General features: G+C 37.0%; 1 protein-coding gene across 2 annotated transcripts in view; it reads left to right on the top strand.

Annotated features, from left to right (window-relative positions):
- LOC123312907 (aromatic-L-amino-acid decarboxylase) overlaps nucleotides 1-25,089 on the top strand; it is a 602,665-nt gene that overhangs the window by 179,173 nt on the left and 398,403 nt on the right. For both annotated transcript variants that reach the window (XM_044897485.1, XM_044897483.1), the window contains exons 3-5: nucleotides 2,599-2,650; nucleotides 2,701-2,771; nucleotides 2,827-3,063. In XM_044897485.1, the coding sequence (XP_044753420.1) occupies nucleotides 2,599-2,650; nucleotides 2,701-2,771; nucleotides 2,827-3,063 (360 nt within the window). The remainder of the gene's footprint in view (nucleotides 1-2,598; nucleotides 2,651-2,700; nucleotides 2,772-2,826; nucleotides 3,064-25,089) is intronic.

Raw genomic sequence — 25,089 nt, 5'->3', positions numbered from 1 at the left:
GATTCGCGAATAGGGGAGTCATAAACATTGTTGAGGAGCTTATACAAGAAAAGGATATCACTGATCCTTCTATTTTCAAGGGAAATATATCCAAATTGTGTAAACCGTAAAAGATAGTTTTCGGGATTTCTAGGTGTTAAACGGAAGTTGAATTTGAAAGAGATGAACTTCTGAATTCTCTCGAGTCTGGCAATATATACTGAGTATCTTGGACTCCAAATAACTGACGCAAAGTTGAGTTTACTGTAGACATAGAAGTTTCACAATATGGTGAAGGTTTTCAAGTTCGAAAAGTGCCTACTTATTCTCGTTATGAAGCCCAAAATTTTACAACACGAATTAGCTAGTTGATCCACGTGACGGTCATAAGGAAGCTTAGAATCAAAAATGACTAGTAAATCTTTTAAACTATCTACTCTAGACAAGAGACTATCAACAATATTATATGGAAAGTTAATCTTTTTGATATTACGCGTGAATGTGATTACCCTGCATTTATCCGAATTCAAGTATAATTGATGGTCACTGTAGTAAGTAAAGAGAACTTTCACTCAACACTGTAGACCCTGTAAATACCCTTCATTATACAGGGTGTCCGGGGAATAACTGTACATACTCTTACCAGAGATAGAGTTGGACTAGCTGGTTACGGATTGAGTATAAAAAATTAATTTCTGGATTTCCCTAGAAAGCTACAGGGTGATTTTCCAACTTCATGGAAATACTTAGTCCATCATAAAATCCAAACTTATTGACGGATATTATTGAAACTTGGGAGGTTATTGACACATGCTAAGGTCAAGTCACAAAGATATCAATTATTTCATTATTCCAGGGCCGGACTCATTAATCTTCATTTAAAGTGTTCAGGGTAAAAAAAACACTTTGTATTTCGAATTGCAAATAATTGATTCGTTTTTTAGAAAGAAGCAAAATTTTGCTTCAATTCTTGGTATCACTCAAAGTTGTCACATCAACAATTATGTTTTTATGAATTTTTGAATTTGGATAAAGTGATGAATTGAATTTTTCATCATGGAAAGAACTGAAAATCTCATGTTTGAATATAAAATGCAAATTTATTAGTAGAAAATTTACAAAAAAGTTTAGCGCTTCAATGAGCACTTCAATAACGAAACAATAACAAATGAAAAAAACTAAAATACAGTAAAGAGTACCTAATAAAAATAAAAATAGGAACGAATGAATTGCTGAGTCAACAATATTTCAAAAGTGGTTCGAAATGAAAACCATTAGCTTGTATACATTTCTCTTGCCGAATTTTCAAATTGGATACAGCCTTCCGAATCATATCGCCATTATTTCTTAAAATATCGCAACAGTTGATTATTCTGTTCATCAGCTGTTCTCTTGACTGGAAGAAGTATAACTTTGGTCTATATCATTGTTGTCGAACACCCGGTATACATAAGAATAATTTTGAAATATGCTTCTGTATACCCTATACACATCACCAATTTTTTTTTCAAAATACCTTCATTTACTCCCTCAAAGTGAAATCCGCGTCTGGGGTGGCCACCCAGTATATCAACAAATTATTATAGTCTTCTTCACCTTCAGTGACTTTTTTAAGAATATTTATTATTTATTTTCGACCTGTACAAGACGACTATGTCCTGTTCAGGTAAATAAATTGCAATTTTCGAACTTCATCCAAATTAAGAAATTCATAAAAAAATAATTGTTGATGTGACAACTTTGAGCTGTACCAAAAATTGAAGCATAATTTAGCTTCTTTCTATAAAGCGAATCATTTATTTGTAATTCGAAATACAAAGTGTTTTTTTTACCCTGAACACTTTGAATGAAGATTAATGAGTCCGGCCCTGGAATAATGGAGTAATTGATATCTTTCTAACTCAACCTTAGCATGTGTCAATAACCTCCTAAGTTTCAATAATATCCGTCAATAAGTTTGGATTTTATGATGGACTAAGTATTTCCATGAAGTTGAAAAATCACCCTGTAGCTTTCTAGGGAAATCCAGAAATTAAATTTTTATAGTCAATCCGTAATCAGCTAATCCAACTCTATCGCTGGTATGAGTATGTACAGTTACTCCCCGGACACCCTGTATACAAATCATCTGCAATCTGCATCTACATTTCGTAAAGCATGCTGCAATCTTGTTGATATATTAAAAACAATAAGGGTCCCAAGTGGGAGCCCCGAGGCACACCAGAACATATCTCAAAAATATCAGAAAAGTAGCCCTCCACTGAGACCTTCCGGACAGGTGACATGAATATTGATATTGGTTTCATCAACGCGGTCAAGTTGTAAACAAAAATTTTTATAAAAATTTTTTGAATTTTCCAATATGAGATAAAGACTTTCTCATCTCCAGATGAATGGTTAATATGGTTACCGTAAAATAAATAATTCCCCAGGATATCATACTATGTTTAAAATAGAATTATTTGATTTATTGTTACTGTTCGAAACTTCACTACAGCCCTTTCCTTCTTTTATTTTATCATAATCAATAACGAATCAGATATATGAGCCTTGTGTTTTGAATACATATAATTTTTATCCATAGTGTTCGGTTGTAACATTCAACTAATTTTATTCCAGGCCGCTTCTCCAGCATGCACAGAATTAGAAACAATTGTTCTGGATTGGTTTGGTAAGAAATCTCTGAAATTATTAACTAAATACCAATTAAGAATATTTCAGGTAGAGCAATTGGTCTACCGAATGCATTCCTTTCTTATCCAGAAGAGAGTAGAGGGGGTGGTGTGATACAGGTTGGCATTCGCGAATATGGAATCTGGCATAATTATCTCATGTTATTTTTACTAGACTTCTGCAAGCGAATGCACATTGGTAGCGATGTTAGCAGCAAGAGCACAAGCCATCAAAAGGTTAAAACAACAACATCCACATGTAGAGGAAGGTGTTCTCTTATGCAAGCTCATGGGGTATTGTTCACGGGAAGCACATTCTTCTGTAGAAAAGGATGCTATGATAAGCTTCGTCAAATTGAGGATCTTAGAAACAGACGCTGATGCTTCTTTGAACAGCGAAACTTTAAGACTCGTAAGGCATTATACGATTATAGAAGAACCTGTGAAAAAATTATCTTATCTAATTTACGAACACTCACTTTTTTTATTTATTTATTTTTTTATTTATTTATTCCCTTCTCTACAATAACAATTCACACAGTCCATTTATCAGGTATACATTTCAAAACTAACTTAATTATTCTTTCCTCGAGCCCCAGCAACCCGTCACCTGAGCTCGCGCTCGTGTGTGACCGAATCACGAGAGCCCAAGGTATCTGTGCAAATTAATGCGTTTTACGCAAAATAAATTAACCTTTTTTAAGCCACGTGAGTAAACCGAATAACTGAGAGACCGAGACCAAATATCGTATCATTTCAGAGACAAAAAAAAAGAACAAACGGCTAAAATTCAGCTAGGTATCAAAAAAACTTCAAAAAATCTTTCGCATTTAATGAAATATACTTCTTCGATTGTGCTTTAAACGACGACAAAGTTGTTTCGTCCAAAATATTTCTTGGCAAGAGGCCATAGAATCTTGGTCCATAATAGAAAACATTCTTCTGAATGAAATTGGTTCTACAAAGGGGAATCACCGGAAGATTTGCTCCTCTCGTTGGGCCAGGAGAACATCTTACTACTAAATTTTTCCTAGTCGAGAGTATCGACCTGTATAAATAAATTTTTCTTACAGTGAAGACATTAGCTTCCTCGTAAAGTGAGGCGGTTGGGTGAAGACGCCCTTTCTTTAATATGATCCTCAAAATGTTATTTTGCATTTTCTCTATGGGATCAAGGGCATTCTTGTAGCAACCACCCCACGCTAACACACCATATCTGAGAATAGACTCGACAAAAGCACCATATATGTACACCAATTTTTTCCTATCCAATATAAATGAAAGTTTGTACATTTTATGGGCCACAATCCTAAGTTTTTTTACCAGGCTATTCACATGCTCTTTCCAGTTTAAATGCTGGTCGAGTTCAACTCCCAGATATTTCACCACGTTGTCTCTAACTATGACACCACAATCACACTCTGTGTAATCCCTGCAGTCCGCCTCATGTATCCTCAAGAAATCAATATTTGGCTGATCTACCATCGTAGCAGAAAAAGTTATAAATTTTGTCTTTGTCTTATTCAGACTTAAGAGACTATTATTCAGGAACCCATATATCATCTGCATGCCCAGCTGTGCCTTCAGGAAGACGTCTGCCCAAGTTTGACCCTCGAAGATGGCGACAGTATCATCGGCATAAGAAATAACCCTTCCATCCATCCTCAGATCTGCCAAAAAGTTAATATATACCAAAAATAAAATCGGCCCCAAAACGGTGCCCTGCGGGACGCCCATTGAAACCAGAAAAGGGTCACTCTCATGCTGTCCAATTTTCACTACCCGGAACCTTCCATAAAGATAACTACGAAAAAGATTCAGAGCAGTACCCCGGACCCCAACAGCTTCAGGTCTGCTCAACAAAATTTCAAAATTAACAGTGTCAAACGCCTTGGCCAAATCTAAGAAGATGGCCAAGGACTTGTTATTGTTCTTACTTGCTGAAATAATTGATTTCATAAGCTCAAGAATAGCGTCCTCAGTACTGATATCTTTCCGAAAGCCAAATTGATTATCGCTCAAAACTTTATTCTTATTCATAAAAGTTAGTAATCGAGACTTCAAGCAATGTTCATATATCTTAGCGAAATTGTTAATAAGTGTTATAGGTCTATAATTAGTTGCTTCTTTCTTACAGCCTGATTTATAAATGGGTAGGTATTGTGAATGATTCCTTGAAATGTGCTGGTGTCATGCCCCTCTCAAAACATAAATTAATAATATGTGCAAGTGGCCTCAGAATATAAGGATGACAGCTCTTGATAAGTCTCACCGAAATTCCATCTGGACCGGGAGAAGAATTTGATTTTAAATGATTAACTATGTTTGTAATTTCATTCTCCGTTACTGGATTCAAAAACAAAGAATCACAATTATATATGCGTTGAATTGGCACCTCATCAGATTTTCTCAATTTACTTGCCATGTGTTCACCGATACTACTAAAAAATCTGCAGAAATAATTTGCTACATCTTTTTCTGTTGTCAGAGCTTCACCTTGTTCATTTTCTAAAGAAACTTTTGGATTTTTCGCCTTCCTTTCAGTGCCAGTAGCTTGATTAATTGTTTCCCAAACCTTCCTAACGTTATTTTGTGCATCTGAGATTTTTTGTTCATAGAAGTTGTTCTTTGTGATATTTATTAATTTTTTGAGTTGATTTCTAAATGTTCTGTATTCTCTTACCTTTTCCGAATCAGAATTATCCTTCAATCTCTTCTTAAGAAAATCCCTGTGACGTATGGAATTGATCAATCCGCGGGTGATCCATGGTTTCAACTTGCGATTCCTACTTGTTATAACGTTCAACCTGGAATGTCGCTCGACGTACATTTGAATTTAGACAAAAATTGCTCATAACCCACCTGGGGATCCCGTGGACTGCAACATGCAAAATAATATAAATATGCACAGATATGAAAACAAAAATTCTCAATATAAATCATCTGCGAATATGAGTCAGAAAATTGTCGGAAATGAACTTGTTCGAAACATAGAAGAAAAAATATTTTTCCGCGGGCCTCATAATGATAGCTTTGCTTAACGTACACCAAGGTAGCCATTGATGGCTCCTCTAACGCGTGTTTTTACAATCGAAGGTTAACCCTTGGTTGGAAATTTTACAGGTTAGCCGTTTTACAATCACACAAAAAGTGTGACACAGATTTTTTTTTTTATTTTATTCAGAATCCATCATAATCGATGTTTGAAGTATAGTTACATCAAGGATATAATGATAAAGATTGCAGATGCAAAGAATTTTCTTATTGATTCAAAAATTGTTAGATTTTTCTTATGTACATATAGGAATTCGATATTAACGCATATAAATAGCAGTGATCTTTCCGTCATAGTTATCATACAATTATGATATCTATGTATGTCGTAGTCTTATTGTAAAATCAGTCATATTATAATACGCCTAAGCTTTTTCAATACGACTAGGCATATTGCAATATCACAGCAATAATACAGGATCTCACAGTTTGACTCACAATTTGTATTATAATACGCCTGCTGCTGATTAGTTTTATTATTGTCAAAATTCAAAAACGCGCGGATACTTTGGATTCTGATTGATTATACTCGTCGTATGGTAAAAGGACTGACGGCTTGACATGCTAATTGCTAATTGTGCAATTTATGCACAAATAAAGGAATAGTGATAATGACCAAAAAAAGAGTAGTAATAGTGCGATATAATGGGACAAAGAAGACTGCAGAAAAAATGCTGAACGTGAATAATAAGAAATTGAAACTTCTTGAGATAGGTCAAACCGTAGCAATAGAAGTTCCTAGATAGAGGACCTCTGGATTCCAAAAATATCTTAGGAACCATAGTAAAAACCACCAAATTGGTACCATCCATTGACTGTTAAACCGATGGTTTCGAGGGATGAGATTGCCACAGTAATGAATTGATTAATATTCCAGAGAATAGGGTAATTTCCTCAAGGAAAGCTTTAAGATTATTTCCAAAATTTGAAGGACAGGGTCTCAAAGAGTGTTCTCGTAAACCAAATCAAATCCCATATGATTCATTCATTCATTCATTGCTGTATCCCGTTACCGGGGATGAATCTACAAAAAGAAGAAGAAAAAAAAAAAAAAAGAAAAAAAAAAAAAAAATTCGAACAGACTTGTAACTTCTTAGTGCTAGTTGCGACTGTGTGCCCTCCTGTGACTAAAGAGACCCAACCGTGACCTGCAGATCCTTCCACACTCAGGGCATGGATAGTCTCCAACCAGATCTGGCCGCCGCTGTATCCTTCTCGATTCTCCACTATAACTGTGGACCAAAGACCTCCACTGTGACCTGTCTAACGCTAGTTGTTCCCAGTTATGATTAGCATTAACTGATTTTAGGGATTGATGTAGTGTATCCTTAAACCGCTTATACTGGCCTCCTGGTTTCCGGGCTCCCTCAGTGAGTTCGCCGTATAGAGCTATTTTGGGGAGTCTTGTGTCTTGCATCCTCAGAATGTGGCCGCTCCATCTGAGTCGGGCCCTCGTTACTTGAGTCTCAATTGTTGTACAACTCGCGCGCTGCAAGACTTCTGCATTCGAAACTTTGTGGAACCATCTGATGTGCATTATCTGTCTTAGATGACGTTGCTGCGTCTGTTCAAGCTGTTTAATATGTCGCCTGTAGGGAGTCCAGCTTTCGCTTCCGTAAAGAAGCGTTGGGAGGACCACTGCTCTGTAAACAGCTGTCTTGAATCTGTATGAAATGTGATGAGGGTGGACCATGTTGTGATAAATAATCAAAACCTATAATTATTTGTTCGAATAATGGTTGTTTTGCACACTAAATATATAATTAATTGAAACGAAGTACTGCAGTGTGTAGTTTATTAAACTTCAGTTAAGAACCGAGCGCTTTCGACAATGTCATCATCAGGATTCCCTGGAAGGGTAACTATGATTATTACAAGAGATAGAATTTATTTAGATAATTACCCGTCCAGGAATAACACCACAGGCGGCATGCGGAAGAGTCAATGCAAATTAAAACCTGAAACTTTAAAACTAAACGCCAGAATCGGGTCCAGTTTTTGCCAGAAGGAACAAACGAATATAAACTCAAATATCTGTCATTCGATGACAAGACAGATAAGTGACCTCGAAACGAATGAAGGGTGACTTATGACAGATGAAACAAGTGGCACGCAAATCGGTGGTGCCACCTTACCTATGAACCTTACCTATGAACAAACACGATGTCAACAAACAGACGACAAACCAATATAGCACACTAACAAACGTTAAAATACGTGTAAAGCAATGAAATAGTCATATTTTAAAAAATCATATTTTCAAAAAACATCATGGGAGTAGCCTCTTGAACAACGGGGTGAAGGTGTTATTGAGGTTCATTTGTGTATTTACGCATTTATTGTTGGACTGCATTTCTCGGCTGATCTCAAGATCTATAAACAGGTTCATCTTGATGTTGTACTTATTGCCCGTAATGTTATGTAGAACCTCAGAGTTCCGATTTGGGCTGAACTGGTGTCTGGAAAATGCGAGATGATGGCCAAATGTTGATATTTGGGGTCTACTCAGATGTTCCTTTATTCTAGTGGATAGCTTCCTCCTAGTCTGGCCCACATACGATGTGTCACAATCACCACAGTTGAGTTTATATACGCCACTTCGGTCCAGTTTTTTGACATTGTCCTTTGAGTTCACTAATAAGGAGCCCAGCTAACGCACACCAGAACAGGAGATCTTATACCCATCAACAGAACGCTCGAGGACGTGAGATATTGCCTCTGACAGGTGGCCCATGTATGGTAGAGAGCAGTATTTCAAGTTGTCCATAACATCTGAACTGTATGCTAAAGTTGTTCTCTGTTTATTCAGTACGCTATTTTTTATCATATCAACTACCCCTGGGTCATAACCATTGTTCAATGCGATTTGTTTAATTATATTGAGTTCTTTCTCTCTGTTAGCTTGAGACGAGGGGTGAACCGGTCGTGAATTGTGGTGTACAAATTGCAGGAATTGTCATAAATTGAATTGAATTGCCAAGAATTGTTGAGAATTGTCATGAATTGCCAGGAATTGTGGTGAATTGTCAAGAATTGTTGTGAATTGCCAAGAATTGTCAGGAATTGTTGAGAATTGTCGTGAATTGTGGAGAGTGGACTATTTTTCTAAATTTCAAAATCTAAGAATTTTTATAACTCAAATACATATATGGAAATTTATTTTTTTAGAATTTTGACACATTGCATTCGGTGGGAAATTGTGATTTCAGAAGAGCTCTCTTATAGAACATGGATATGTTCTAAGGTATAGAATTCAGAAATGTTTTTGTAATATGTGGATATTTCGGTGGATATGGAATTCTATATTTTTTTGATCGGTTTCACTGGTGTCGAATTGACAAAAATTACTAGACTGTAGTAAGGGCATTCTACGTCACACGCTTTAACACAATCGAATGTTTATTAAGTTTCGAAGGGTGTATATCTGAATTTTGAAGCGAATCTCTTACGTGTTGGATAACTAATGGAAATGGGTTTCCATAAATAATTTGAATTCGATTTTGGAATTTTAGGAAACTTGCCCATCGTCGTAAATTATAAAGAATTGTTCTGAACTATCAATTTCCGTGAATTGTTCGAAAATTCTCATGAATTGTCTGGAATTGTTATGAATTGCAATGCATTTTCTAATTGTTGGGCGATTCGCTGTCTTGCAATTCACAGGTGTCCAACCTGTCCAACTATTAGGACGCAGAAAGGGAGGTTTGCACATGTACATGGACATGTATATAGTCATATTCATGTAGACATGTATATAGTCGCATGCCGGCATTGCCGGCGCAATAGTGCAAACTCCGAGTTTAATTTCTGTATTCTGTGATTTGAATTAATGTGATATAAGATTGAGCAGGTAAGAATTATACAACATCTAATTTTTTCATTATTTCTTATTGATACACAATAATTTCCTACGGGTGTGAAGCCAAGTTTCTTTCATCCACAGTTACAATCTGTCAACGCCGCGCTCTAAGTATAACTGTATTGTTCAGTATACAATTCTTACAGTTCTGAAAAAGATATTACTGCTCGTTTTAGGATTTGAGTTTCTCTTGGAAAAAGAATGAGATATGGTGCAATCGGATATTATTCATACCTTGATTTATACCAATGAAAATCATCAAAGCTCATTGTCAGCCCGTACGGGGGGCCTGGAGGGATTCAAATTTAAAAATTTCAAATTTTCTCGAGACATGTGCACTCTTGAGAATAGAGTAAATTGGTTCGATATAACATTTTACATCATGAACAGTCATCAAAACACATTGTTAACCTATACAGGGACTATTCACCAACAATATTGGTGAATATTGGTCCCGATCTCTTTGCGTTCAATAGCAGGTACCTGAAACGATTCCTTTGGTTGAAACCGTTTTATTACTCTGTTGGGAATAACCCATTAAAATCATTGTTAAGAACGGGCGTTCTTTCCTCAATGCATATCATATAATTTTGGTTATTTCAACCTCATTTTTAACACTTTTATAATTTCTGAGAAGATGTCGAAATGTCGGTCTATATCGGTATATCGATTGCAATAATGTCAATTATATATTCACAGCTTCTTCCCTCTCAACCTGACGAAGATCATTCGGAGGTTCATCTAAGACTTGGAGACTGGCTTGGAGATGTCTCTCCAAGTCTAAAATAAAAATTATTTGAAACATTCGTCTAATGTTTCAAATAATATATAAATCATATATTTCGCTTATACCATTTGTAATCAATAGTGCTTTAGTAATGTAATAATTAAGGTTCGCGTTGAATGAATTCCTAGATATGTAGGTACACACTAAGGATCACCGAATTGGGCAATTCGGAGACGGATATATTTTTAGTTGATTAATCAGTGAAGATGAATTGATGATATTAATAATTGTTTTCAGCACTCAAAAAGTAGACATAGATATTTCAGCACGTGTGTCGAATCTCTTGATGGTTATTCTGTAAGCTCCATATAAATTGAACGAACAACTTTCATGAGAACACAATCTTGATTTCAACTCACCATGTTTCTGAAACCTGGTAAGTTGTGTTATTATTTTGTAGTACTTCACATACTTTCATAAAATTGCATAAAACAACTCGACATGTTGATGTATGATTTAAAATTAATAGCTTGCACAGTAACCATTTTTTTCAACTACTCGATCAATTTGCGTTTGATAGAAGGTACTGATTCAAAAGATTCCACCTAGAAGTATTTCTTCGCTCCATAAAATTTTATAACTCAATTTGGAAAAAACTACAAAAATTGTCGTTACGAACGGGTACGCTCTATTGTATTCAATATTAGGGTTGCCCATTTTGACCAAAAAGATTTTATGCACAGAATAACTCTAGAGCCATTTGCTGAAGGAATTTTAAAAAATTTACCTGAAAGTATTTTTTCGGATCATACAATTTTATACCTCAATTGTCGTTATGGAAGGGAATGCTCTTATCCTATATTAGTTCGTTTTCACAACAATTTATTCAGTTGAATTTCAAAGTTGTTTGAATCAGCCTATATAACTATATAACTATGTTGATGAGGGGAGGTTAATAGTACATCAAACAATGAAGTATAGGATATCCATGGATAGAAGCAATTTCTGTAAGCTAGCCTCAGTTAGCCTTAACTACTATCTGGCTATATCTATAAGACATATTATTGAGTGGTTTCAGACCTCTCATAGTTTGATGTGAAGAAAATTCCCAAAATATATATTAAAAAAAAAAATACATAACAATGAATTGTATTGAATTGTCATGAATTGTATTGAATTGTCATGAATTGTATTGAATTGTCATGAATTGTATTGAATTGCCATGAATTGTATTGAATTGCCGTGAATTGCCATGAATTTTCTTGAATTGTGTGAATTGTTGAATTGTCTGAATTGTTTTATATGCTATTATAGGAATTGCGTGAATTGTCTGAATTGTGGTGTACAACATTTTCATGACCGGTTCACCCCTCGGCTTGAGATAAGGGGAAGTTGAGGGCTCTATGAACGTAGCAACGCAAGGCTGCCATCTTATGGCTTCTGGGGTGGCACGATTGTGCTGGTATTATGTGATCCGTTTGTGTCTTTTTCCTATATATCTAGAAAGTCAAGGAGCTATCTTCGGATCTGGAGATAGTGAGATCGAGAAAGTTTATGGATCTGTCGACTTCCAACTCGAGAGTGAATTTTATCCTCGGGTGCAATGTGTTGATGAAGTCCAACAAAGCATGGGCATCATCAGGAACGCCGTCTAGGATGACGAATATATCATCCACGTATCTGTACCAGCGCACTATTATGCTCCACCTTATCATTATGTAGGCCTCAAGCTTCTCGAGAAAACGGTCAGCCAGGAAGGAAGACAGAGGGGAACCCATGGCCGATCCATCGATTTGTCTGTACACAACATTGTTGAAAACGAAGAAATCCTGGGATAACGCGAGCTTCAACAGAGTAAGGATGTCGGTGAGCTTGGAAAGTCATGCTCACGGAGCAACTCAGAAACTAGGGGAATGCATTCCCCTCTAGGTACTGACGTGAAGAGGTTGCAAACATCAAATGAAAACATGATATAGGTATCCTTCATCTCGAGGTTCCGCAATTTATGTGTCAAGTCCATGGAATTGAGTACTGAATACTTAGGTTTATAATCGGTGATTGATTTCATAAAGGAGTTCAAAAAAGTGGAGAGGTCATGTATTGGGGTATTGCAAAATGACACCACTGGTCTTATTGGGATATCCAATTTGTGAATTTTTGGCAATCCGTACAGCCTTGGTATTGCTGGATTACTGGGTAAAATGTGCAGTTTGTTGTGTTCTGTAAGGAATTTTTCACACATACGTAGATGTTCTTTGGCTTTTTTAATGAAGGTATTCAAAGGGTTATTATTGAGCTCCTGAAAGTTATTTTGTGAAAGAAAAGTTTCTACCTTGACGATATACATAGTCTGCTCTGTTCATAATCACTAAGCAATCACCCTTGTCTGCCTTAGAAATAATCAATTCATGGTCAGTGATCTTCTTTTTTACGTCCCTCAACACTCGAAACTGTCCACCAATATTCATACGGTCACGCTTACCACGCTGAATGAGGGCGAGACAACGATCCCTGAGGGACCTCTTGAAGTCTGGGTCGTTTGAAAGACGTTCTATAGCACAATCAACGTGTATAGAAAACTCCTGGAGCGCCGACACATCCGTTCTCCCACCGAAGCAGAATTTGAGACCCAACGAAAGCAACTCCAACTCAGACGTCGTGAAATGGGGGTCGGACCGTATGAATATTGGTGGACAGTTTCGAGTGTTGAGGGAGGTAAAAAAGAAGATCACTGACCATGAATTGATTATTTCTAAGGCAGACAAGGGTAATTGCTTAGTGATTATGAACAGAGCAGACTATATCGTCAAGGTAGAAACTTTTCTTTCACAAAATAACTTTCAGGAGCTCAATAACAACCCTTTGAATACCTTCATTGAAAAAGCCAAAGAACATCTACGTATGTGTGAAGAATTCCTTACAGAACACAACAAACTACACATTTTACCCAGTAATCCAGCAATTCCCAGGCTGTACGGATTGCCAAAAATTCACAAATTGGATATCCCAATAGGACCAGTGGTGTCATTTTGCAATACCCAAGTACATGATCTCACCCCTTTTTTGAACTCCTTTATAAAATCAATCACCGATTACAAACCTAAATATTCAATACCTACTCAATTCCATGGACTTGACACATAAATTGCGGGACCTCGAGATGAAGGATACCTATATCATGTTATCATTTGATGTTTGCAACGTCTTCACGTCATTACCTAGAGTGGAATGCATTCCCCTAGTTTCTGAGTTGCTCCGTGAGCATGACGTTCCTGACTCCAAGCTCACCGACATCCTTACTCTGTTGAAGCTCGCGTTATCCCAGGATTTCTTCGTTTTCAACAATGTTGCGTACAGACAAATCGATGGATTGGCCATGGTTCCCCTCTCCCTCCCCCTCTTCCTTCCTGGCTGACCGTTTTCTCGAGAAGCTTGAGGCGTACATAATGATAAGGTGGAGAATAATATTGGGCTGGTACAGATACGTGGATGATATATTCGTCATCCTAGACGGCGTTCCTGATGATGCTCATGCTTTGTTGGACTTCATCAACACATTGCACCCGAGGATAAAATTCACTCTCGAGTTGGAAGTCAACAGATCCATAAACTTTCTCGATCTCACTATCTCCAGATAGAAAATAGCTCCTTGACTTTCGAGATATATAGAAAAAAGAAACAAACGGATCACATAATACCAGCACAATCGTGCCACCCCAGAAGCCATAAGATGGCAGCCTTGCGTTGCTACGTTCATAGAGCCCTCAACTTCCCCTTATCTCAAGCTAACAGAGAGAAAGAACTCAATATAATTAAACAAATCGCATTGAACAATGGTTATGACCCAGGGGTAGTTGATATGATAAAAAATAGTGTACTAAAAAAACAGAGAAGAACTTTAGCATACAGTTCAGATGTTATGGACAACTTGAAATACTGCTCTCTACCATACATGGGCCACCTGTCAGAGACAATATCTCACGTCCTCGAGCGTTCTGTTGATGGGTATAACATCTCCTGTTCTGGTGTGCGTTCGCTGGGCTCCTTATTAGTGAACTCAAAGGACAATGTCAAAAAACTGGACCTAAGTGGCGTATATAAACTTAATTGTGGTGATTGTGACACATCGTATGTGGGCCAGACTAGGAGGAAACTATCCACTAGAATAAAGGAACATCTGATTAGACCCCAACTATCAACATTTGGCCATCATCTCGCATTTTCCCAACACCAGTTCAGCCCAAATCGGAACTCAGAGGTTCTACACAACATTACGGGCAATAAGTACAACATCAAGATGAACCTGTTTATAGATCTTGAGATCAGCCGAGAAATGCAGTCCAACAAACAATGCGTAAATACACAAGTGAACCTCAATAACACCTTCACCCCGTTGTTCAAGAGGCTACTCCCATGATGTTTTTTGAAAATATGATTTTTTAAAATATGACTATTTCATTGCTTTACACGTATTTTAACGTTTGTTAGTGTGCTATATTGGTTTGTCGTCTGTTTGTTGACATCGTGTTTGTTCATAGGTAAGGTTCATAGGTAAGGTGGCACCACCGATTTGCGTGCCACTTGTTTCATCTGTCATAAGTCACCCTTCATTCGTTTGAAGGTCACTTATCTGTCTTGTCATAGAATGACAGATATTTGCGTTTGTATTCGTTTTGTTCCTACTGGCAAAAACTGGACCCGATTCTAGCGTTCAGTTTTAAAGTTTCAGGTTTTAATTTGCATTGACTCTTCCGCATGCCGCCTGTGGTATTATTCCTGGACGGGTAATTATCAAAATAAATTCTATCTCTTGTAATAATCATAGTTACCCTTCCAGGGAACCCTGATGATGACATTGTCGAAAGCGCTCGGTTCTTAACTGAAGTTTAATAAACTACACACTGCAGTACTTCGTTTCAATTAACTATAATTATTTATATTTTTGTCCTATAAGGGATTTCTATGATTTGCCTGGTACACTGCCAATCGTATTATAATACGACGTATTTTATACAGTCAAATTCTAAAAACATCACGTAAAATAACAATAAAACTAAGAAGCGTCAGGCGTTTTATAACACGTCTTAAATAATCAGTCATATTGTCCGATTTTCATTTACTTTGTTAGTTTCACAATTCGCCTAGTCATATTGAAAAAGCCTAGGCGTATTATAATAAGACTGATATTATGATAAGCCTGCGACATCTACAAGACTAACGATATAAGAGTTTCAAATGGTAAGTGTCGGTAGAAGAGCCCGCAACAGCCAGGTGCACATCATTTCATAAAACATAAAACCTGCAAGTTTGTCTGGCACGTTTCCAACACAGGTAAGAAGGATGAGCGACTATGTAGTTTGAATAGTGGTTACTTTGACAGGTAACAGGCAACAAAGGAGTGAAAAACAGCACGTCCAATATATTAAAGAATGAAGCTCAGTTCTTTGTTTTTTTTTAGAATAATCGGACCGGTTAAGGGTTAGTCAAAACCTGAAGTTTGGGTGAACCTGAGGTAAAATCACAGAATTTTTTCTCTATGAATTTTATCAAAATCCATCATAATCGCTTTTTGAAGTACATATACTCAGGGACGTAGCTGCAGGATGTGCAAGGGGTGCGGCGGAAAATATCAGAGCGATCATAATCATTTATCGGTACCTATTTCTTGCGAAGACGACGAATGAAAATTTTTCCATAAATATGAACCAATCATCATTTTTTTTTTCGAAATAGGCAGGTAGTGAGAATCGGACCATTTTAGGGTTTCTGAGTTTATTATCGTTTTTTTGATGATTACGTTTATTATTGCTACTGAAAGAAAATTGACATAAAAGGTGTACAGAGGAGGTTTCAGAAGTAGTAAGGAAAATTTTCGGTTCATTCTGAGACTTCTAGACCCACAGCTCCAAGAATCAAAATGAACCGATATTCTGTCTATTATCCGTGATAGATAGACCATTTTGATGGGACGTTCCCCAATTTTGTTCGATAGTTTAAAATGGCCGGCCAAGAGAATTGATTTGAAGGGTTTATAGAGGAATGTTTCAGAAGTACTAAGGAAAAGGGTATAGCCGGGTTTATATGGAAAATCTGCACCCGCGACTTTTTTGATTTAAACACAGGGGATCTATTTGACATTAAACAAAATTAATTCACCCAGATTTTCAGGTTTATCTTCAACGGTTTTCGAATTTTTCGAAAAAAACTGTTTTTTCAATAAAAATTTTTTTTTCGACTAAAATTCAAAATTGGTTGATGGTGATTTTTTTTATCGTTTTCTGTAGTAAGAGTGATAAGGAAGACATTTCATTATGATTCTCAGTTGAAAATCTGATTTTTGAGAGCAGATATAAAATAATAATTTTTTTTTTTCATGTTACTTAAAAGTGTCAACCACGAAACTTTGTCAGAAAATGTCTTTCGTAGTTATCTAACCTCATGAAATTTTTCATTTTTTTTGAAGTGGTGGAACATAATAGAAAAAAATTAAAACTATTTTTTTTCAAAATACTATGTTTCATGCATAGAAACACTTATGATGCGAACAAAATATGTAGAAAACTATTCTTCAACTGAGAATACATGATTTATTTAATAATAAAAATTTAATATAATACCAAATTCATTTATTTTATTGATACAAAAAACAGTTTTTTTTCGAAAAATTCAAAAACCGTTGGAGATAAACAGCTGAAAATCGGGTTGAATTATTTTTGTTTAATATCAAATCGATCCCTTGTGTTTAAATCGGAAAAGTCGCGGGGGCAGATTTTCCATATAAACCCGGCTATACCCTTTTCGGTTCATTCTGAGACTTCTAGACCCCCAGCTCCAAGAATCAAAACGAACCGATATTCTGTCTATTATGGAGCGGATGTTCCCCATTTTTCTTCGATAGTTTGAAATGGCCGGCTAAGAAAATTGATAAAAAGGGTGTAGAGGAAAGTTTCAGATGTACTAAAGACAATTTTCTTTTCATTCTGATACTTCTAGACCCTCATCTCCAAGAATCGAAACGAACCGATATTCTGCCTATTACGGAGCAGATTTTTTTTCGATAGCTTTAAATGGCAGTCCAAGAAAATTGATATAACAGGTGGATAGAAGAATGTTTCAGGTATACGGCCATTTTACACTATCGAAAAAAAAAAAAGTAGAACATCCGCTCCATAATAGACAGAATATCGGTTCGTTTTGATTCTTGGTGCTGGAGATCTAGAAGTGTCAAAATGAACCGAAAATTTTCCCTAGTACTTCTGAAACATTCCTCTATACAACCTTTATATCAATTTTCTTGACCGGCTATTTTAAACTATCGAACAAAACTGGGAAACATCCGCTCAATAATAGACAGAATATCGGTTCCTTTTGATTCTTGGAGCTGGGGATCTAGAAGTCTCAGAATGAACCGAAAATTTTCCTTACTACTCCTGAAACATTGCTCTATACACCCTTTTCATCAATTTTCTTGGTCGGCCATTTTAAACTATCGAACAAAAATGGAGAACATCCGCTCCATAATAGACAGAATATCGGTTCGTTTTGATTCTTGGAGCTGGGGGTCTAGAAGTCTCAGAATGAAACGAAAATTTTCCTTAGTACATATGAAACTTTCCTCTACACCCTTTTTATCAATTTCCTTGCCCGGCCATTTTGAACTATCGCAAAAAAAGGGAACATCCACTCCGTAATAGACAGCATATCGGTTCGTTATGATTCTTGGAGCTGGGGTTCTAGAAGTCTCAGAATGAACCAAAAATTTTTCTTACTACTTCTGAAACATTCGTCAGGTCACCATTTATATCCATTTTGTTGGCCGGCCATTTTAAACTATCGAAAAAAAATGGGGAACATCCACTCCGTAATAGACAGCAACTCGGTTCTTTTCGATTCTTGGAGCTGGGGTTCTAGAAGTCTCAGACTGAATCGAAAATTTTCCTTACTACTTCTGAAACATTCCCAAACCCTTTGTTAACGCCGAAAATAGATTTCTTCAAATTTTATGTTTTTATCCTTCTAATTTGTCTGATATGTCAACAGATGTCGTGATATACACGTTATTTGAATTCTTCTCGATATCGCGACATGTGTTGAGCTGAATGAATCAGAATAACATAGATTGCTACCGAATTTTCTTGTTTAATTATTGCGTGATTTTCAAAGTTATTGTTCTGCTGTTTCCTTTTCAAGTTAGTCAGTTTCCGAGTACTTTACAAAATTTAGAGCTTCTGATAGTGAAGTTTCGCTGTTTTGATTCCGCTTCTTGAGACAGAAACTAAAGAAAGAACCATAAATAACCCCATTCAGATAGTACATTTGGGCCTCTCTATGTACAAGGATCTCTTTGCGGGACTTCCATCCTCTGGCCAGCTGGATTTCGGAGAATTGCGGGTTTTCCAAGCAACAGCCCCAACATCTCAAGGTAAGATTTTTTCTTATTTATTGATGGTTCTCTGAATTATTATCCTAAATTCAGCCTCCGAACCAGCGAAAAAATATACAGTCTGCTCAATTCTTAACATGGTCCTTCGGGCCGGATTTTGTAATTACAATTACAATGACTTCAAAAGCTAAACCGGAATCGGTTTATCCTGAACTGATGAAATTTCAGAGTAAACTTTTGTCTCAGAGGAATAATATTTTCGCGACCGTTACATCTATTTTTAATAAGTGCAAAACTTATTCTTCTGATAATCTTGATAAAGTTGCCTACTTTGTCAATCAACTTCCTAAATATTCTGACAAATTTGAAGAAGTTCAAAATGAAATAGAGGCACTCAACGAGAATACGCCTCAGAAAGATAAAATCGAGATCTCTCAAGTACAAGCCTCCTTTGAGGAGATACTAGCCTCCATTCATAGTATACAGTGTGATTTAGCGTAACAAAATCCAGTTTTGACCACACCTGATACCACCCCTAGCACTACACCAGTACCACAGATGCTTCCGACTATTGCACTTCCTTCATTCGATGGTAAAATAGATAATTAGGTAGAATTCATTTCCTTATATAACTCATTGGTTCATAAAAACTCCATGATAGACAAAACACAAAAATTTCAATATTTGAAAACCACACTCAAGGGTGAAGCTCTAGCTGTTATCAGTGGTCTTCAGGTGATTCCTGATAACTACGATCTAGCATATGATGCTTTAGTTCAGCGTTACCAAAACCCTAGACGCCTTGCTTCTATTTATTTTTCGAAATTGCTGCAATTCAAGTCTCTCTCTCATCCTTCACTGTCATCGCTCAAAGATTTTTTACCTAATCATGAAACAGCCATGAATTCAATAAAATCTTTGAAAATTCAAGATCTTGCAGATTTTCTGTTATTTTCTTTGGCTTTGAATAACTTAGATTCGAACACCAAACGTGCCTTTGAAAATAAGTTGCCATCAGAAGGCATTCCCACTTATAAACAATTAATTGAATTCGTAACGCAGCAAATTCGTAAAATGGAACTTTCCAAAACCGCTGATAGCAATTCCAAGACCAAGACCGCACGGCTCAAACGTTCTTTTGGTGAACTCTACGGATTCTTTTCCTTCTGATGGTAGAACTTTCGCTTGCCCCTTGTGTAAAAGTTCGCATTTTTTGCATCAATGTTCACGGTATCAGAATATGACATTGAATGATAAATATAAATATATCAGAGAAAATTCACGTTGTTTCAACTATTTAGGTCGACATCGTAAAAAAAACTGTAATTCTCGTTCTGTATGCCGCCACTATAAAACAAATAGACATCATACCTCTCCACACCCCTCTTCTGTTACTGCGTCTCCCTCCTCTACCCAAAATTCACTTAATGTAACCTGCCCCCCTCATCGTCGTGACTCATCTGAAGCTGAAACCATTCAGTCTGTGTCATGCATCTTCTGGTAGTTCACCAATTCTTCTTGGTACTATAAGTCTCCTAATTGAGGATGTTACAGGTCAAAAACACATACTTAGAGCTGTTTATGACCCTGGCTCTCATATTTCTGCCATTACTATGTCCAGTGTTTCCTGCTTGGGTTTGAAAATTTGTCCCTCTACTTGTTCTGTTTCAGATTTAGGTCAATCGAACTTGCGTATATTTGGGTCCGTTGATATTTTGTTACATTCGCGGCATTCCTCTCGGATGGTCAAGGGCCATGCTGTCGTTCTTGATAACATTTCGCATCGGCTTCCTCCTTCGGAACTCCCTCTGGAAGTGCGTTTCAAATTTGCGAATTTGCAGCTGGCAGATGATGATTTCGACTTAACTTCTCCAGTAGATTTTCTGATTGGAGCCGATTTGCTTCCTCAAATTTTGATTGATGGTATTCAGTCTATTCCTGGTAACCCAACTGCGGTCAATACTATCTTCGGATGGGTTCTGGTTGGTCCCACGTCTTCTCAAACTTCAGAATCTATTGCCACCTCTCTCCATGCACATTGTGACATCAGTTCAGCACTCCAAAATTTTTGGGAAACAGAGGAAGTTTTACCTAGTTCCCCGCTCGATCCACAGGATGTGTTGATGGAAGAGCATTTTCTTACTACCTATTCTCGGGACAAAGATGGGCGTTACATCGTAGCACTTTCCTTACTTCCTTTCAAACCAAATGCAACTCCCCTCGGATCAAATTGCTCTAGATCACACGCTTCATTCAAACGTCTTGAACAGAGTCTCTTAAAGCAACCAGAAAAATTCATGTCATGTATCAAAATTTCATGACAGAATATCGTAATCTTGGTCACATGTCTATAACATCCTCTATATCCTCAAACATAATTCTCCATCACGCTGTCATAAAAGAGACAAGTTTCACAACAAAATTGAGAGTGGTATTCAATGCTTCAGATCCAGACTCGACAGGCATTTCTTTGAATGAGCGTCTTCTAAAGGGCCCAAAATTGCAATCTAACATACAAGACATAATTTCTGAATTTCGCTTGCAGGCAATTGCTTTATGTGCCGACATACAAAAAATGTATCGTCAGACCCTTATTGTTCCAGAACATAGACGATTACATACGATTACATATTTATTGGCGTCCTCCTGGTTCAGATACAATCGCAGAGTTTGAACTTAACACCGTTACCTACAGATTGACTCCTTAGCGTATTTGGCACGACGAGTGCTGAAACAGTTGGTGAAAGATGAAGGTGCATGCTTTCCTCTGGCCTACTATGCTATAACGAACCAAATATATATTGACGACGTGATAAGCGGCGCCAAAGATGTCGAGACTGCCGAATTATTAAGGAATGAGTCCTATACGGTTCTCAGATGGCTGCGAATCCCTTAAAATCTTAGTATTATCTAGGGAACCTTCTATAGATGCATTCACTTTTCATGTCCAACCTTTCAATTCCCCATGTACTAAGCGTAACATCTTATCTTTCATTGCGAAAACTTTTGATCCCTTAGGTTACTTGTCTCCTATAACGTTCTTCATGAAGTCTGTACTTTAAAAGTTGTAGTTGCTTAAATTAGATTGGGATTTTCCTTTTCCTTCCTTTCTAGAAACGCCTTGGTTGAAGTTTGTATCTTCAATACCTTATTTATATCAATTAAAAATTCCTCGTTTTGTCATCCCCTCAACTTATGATTCCGTTTCAATTGTCGGATTTTGTGATGCCTCCGAAAGAGGCTACGCAGCAGTGGTCTATTTGTGTTTCGAATCAACTGGTTTTCGTCGTCCCCATTCGTGGCAAGCCAAAAGTAAAGTTGCTCCGTTAAAGATCTTGAGTATTTCTCGTCTTGAACTGTTCGGAGCTTGTTTATTGGCCAAGTTGGTCAAACGAATTTTAGAGAGTATACCGCTATCAATTTCAACCGTCCGGCTATTCTGTGACTCTCAAATTGTTTTGTCATAGATCCATACACCCCCTCACTTGTTGAACACCTTCGTCGCCAACAGAGTGACTCAAATTGTAGAAGACACAAAGAACGCTCTTTGGTCTCAAAGATGATCATGAGCCGACCGAGTCTCCGATTCTATTCCGTGATCTACCTATACTTTTCTCTTAGTTCGTGAAAACCTATTTATTCTGAGTCCCTTTTCTCTTTCTTTAATGACTGACTCTACAAAAGACTCATAATTCCTCTACTTATCCGTACCGACTCGAAGGGGTATATTTTTCGATATTTTACAGATCACGTCCCCGGACCGACTTAAAGGGGTATTATTTCTGATCACGCTTCCCGGACCGACTGACTAAATTTTTCCGAGATACTTTTTCCCCGGTCTTTCTCTCCCACGCAATGGGTGGTACCAAAACGTCCCAAAATCGAAATCATTGGACGATCATTCTTGCTGAGTTGAAAAATCAGCGTTCCCAAGCTCGGTGGTTACAAGAAAATTTCGGCTACTTCGGATTCTGAGAATTTTTTTCCTCTCAGGGTCTCCAGACTAATGAATCTTTCTTAATCTACATGACTGACCGTTTTCACCGGTTCTGAAGTCCTTATCACCGGTTATTGGAATCAATTACATAGGCCGGCGATCGCCGTTTGCTCTCCGAAATCGTACATTGTATCAATATCTGCAGATTTTCTGCCTGAGTGACACTAACCCCCGGTTTCATAAAGCTCGATCGGGGAATCAACGCTTGATTGACAGATAAACGTCAATTTGTTTTCAATCAATAATTCAGCCATAAGAATTCGGAATTCAATTCTTGAATCAAATTATGATCTATATACGTCTATTCAATGATTCTAAATTGCTTCTTGTTCAATATATGTAGGAATGAAAATGTTTTAGTGATTTCGTTTTTGAAATCCAGTGACTGTCAAATCGTTGATCGGGCAGTAAGAGTTTTATGAAACCCGCTGTAACTCTTTCAACTCTTATCGAGCTGGTTATTATTCAAATTCCCGAGACTTGATACCGCCTGATCTCAAGCGCCTCAAAGTGTCATATTTCCAACCAAAAATTGCCTCTGTAGCACGGCTGCAACAATGTATGAAGGTTCCAGCGATACCTCGTTTCAAGTAGTAGTAGTAGTAGTAAACTTTATTGAAACAATGTTTCAAAGGGCTAACGACCTAGGTCTTCCTGCCCATATACAGAGTCATATTTTACAAAGTATAAAAATGTTAATAAATAAAAGGTTTAATTTTTAAGTTGAGTGAATTAATTGTATGTTGAAAGAGATTGTATTGAGTTTTTCATCTTTGGTTCAGCAAGTGTTCGAATAGAGGCAGTTAGGTAATTTCCTTTTGGGTACCTGCAGGGGGGACGTCAGATGACTAAGTGGCTCAATTATATTTATGTTGTTGTGTTGTTTAATAAATTTCTTATTCAATCTATGAATTCTGTCGGCTATTGGTTCTATTTGGGTTTTTTCGTATAGGTACTGGTTAGACGGATTGTGAAGTGGATTGTTGGGATGTCTCAACTTGGTTATTTTCCGTAGACTGCTTCGTTCCGCTACTTCAATAATTCTCATCGTAGTTTTGTTGCAAGAACCCAGTATCTGGTGACCATATTCAAGAAGAGGTCTGCAGATCATTTTGTAGATGTTTGATGCTGTGTTGGTATCTATGCCTTGATCTTTATAAGTGAGTGACCTGAAGTGGCTAGCTCTCGTGATAGTGTTTTGTTTGGTGGAGTTGATGTGCATCTTAAAGTTGAGTTCACTATCAATTATCATACCGAGGTATCTGCAGTTTGTTACGGGCTTCAATAGAGTATTGTCCAGATTAATTACGGGCGAGTTATGGTTGATCTTGTGATAAAATATAATAAATTTTGACTTCTTGGGATTTGTTTTTATTCTCCACTTGTTCATCCATTGGGTCATCTTCTCCTTGATCTTTTCCAGTTTTTTCATCATGTCCGATATAGTTTTGCCATGTGCAATTAGGGTGGTATCATCAGCAAACTGTAACATATATGAATTCATCCAGGTTGTGCGTTCTGTGTTGTTTTCTGTTACATACATATCTGAGCTATATATATTATATAGGAATGGTGATAGTGGAGAGCCTTGAGGAAGTCCTTGCTTTGGAAAGAATTCGTTGGACAATGCGTTTTTTATTTTAACTTGTATAGACCTATTACTAAGGAAGTCATTTATTATTCTCAGCATATATACTGGACACCCAAGCTTATGGAGTTTGAATATGAGTCCTGAGTGCCAAATGCTGTCAAAGGCCTTTTGTGCGGATCGGGCCGCAAACCAAAGATCTACAAGCTGCAAGCATGAAGAGGGCAACATAAAAAAACTCGTAAGAGAAATCAGCGAACTTCAAAAACAGAACAGCATTATGAATATTGAGGTAATATACCTCAGAGAACTACTTAAAGAATCCCAGGAAAAGAATAAAATTCTCATGGAAAATAACGCTCTTCTGAAAAACCAAAGTGAAGAAGTTAAAAAAAACGATAAATCTATCAATGTTGAAAATGTAAACAAAGACGAAAAAAACACTTATCAAAGACGAGGTAAAGAGGATGAACAGAAAGAGAACACAAAGAATGACAGAAACAACAGAATGTCATATGCCGATAAGACAGAACATAGAACAATATCTATTCAGAAAACCATTGAACTAAAGAATGCAATGCAGAAAACTGATACGTCAAATGGCGCTGAAATAGGTTATGTAAACATAAAACATCAACAAAACAATGAACACAAACAAGCTTCAAAGTCTCAGGACACTGAATGGAAGACAGTTGTCCGCAATAAAAATAAAATAAAATCTAAAAGCAATGTAATATGTACAGGCATCAGAAAAATAAGTAATTCTATAATAAAAGGAGCTGCAAAAAGAAAATGGATCTATGTGGGCAGGATTCAAGGAAAGGATGTTT

This window comes from Coccinella septempunctata, chromosome 5, assembly GCF_907165205.1.
Source record: "Coccinella septempunctata chromosome 5, icCocSept1.1, whole genome shotgun sequence".
Classification (NCBI taxonomy): domain Eukaryota; kingdom Metazoa; phylum Arthropoda; class Insecta; order Coleoptera; family Coccinellidae; genus Coccinella; species Coccinella septempunctata.
Note: the sequence above shows the minus strand (reverse complement) of the source record. Positions and strands in the feature narration are given on the sequence as shown.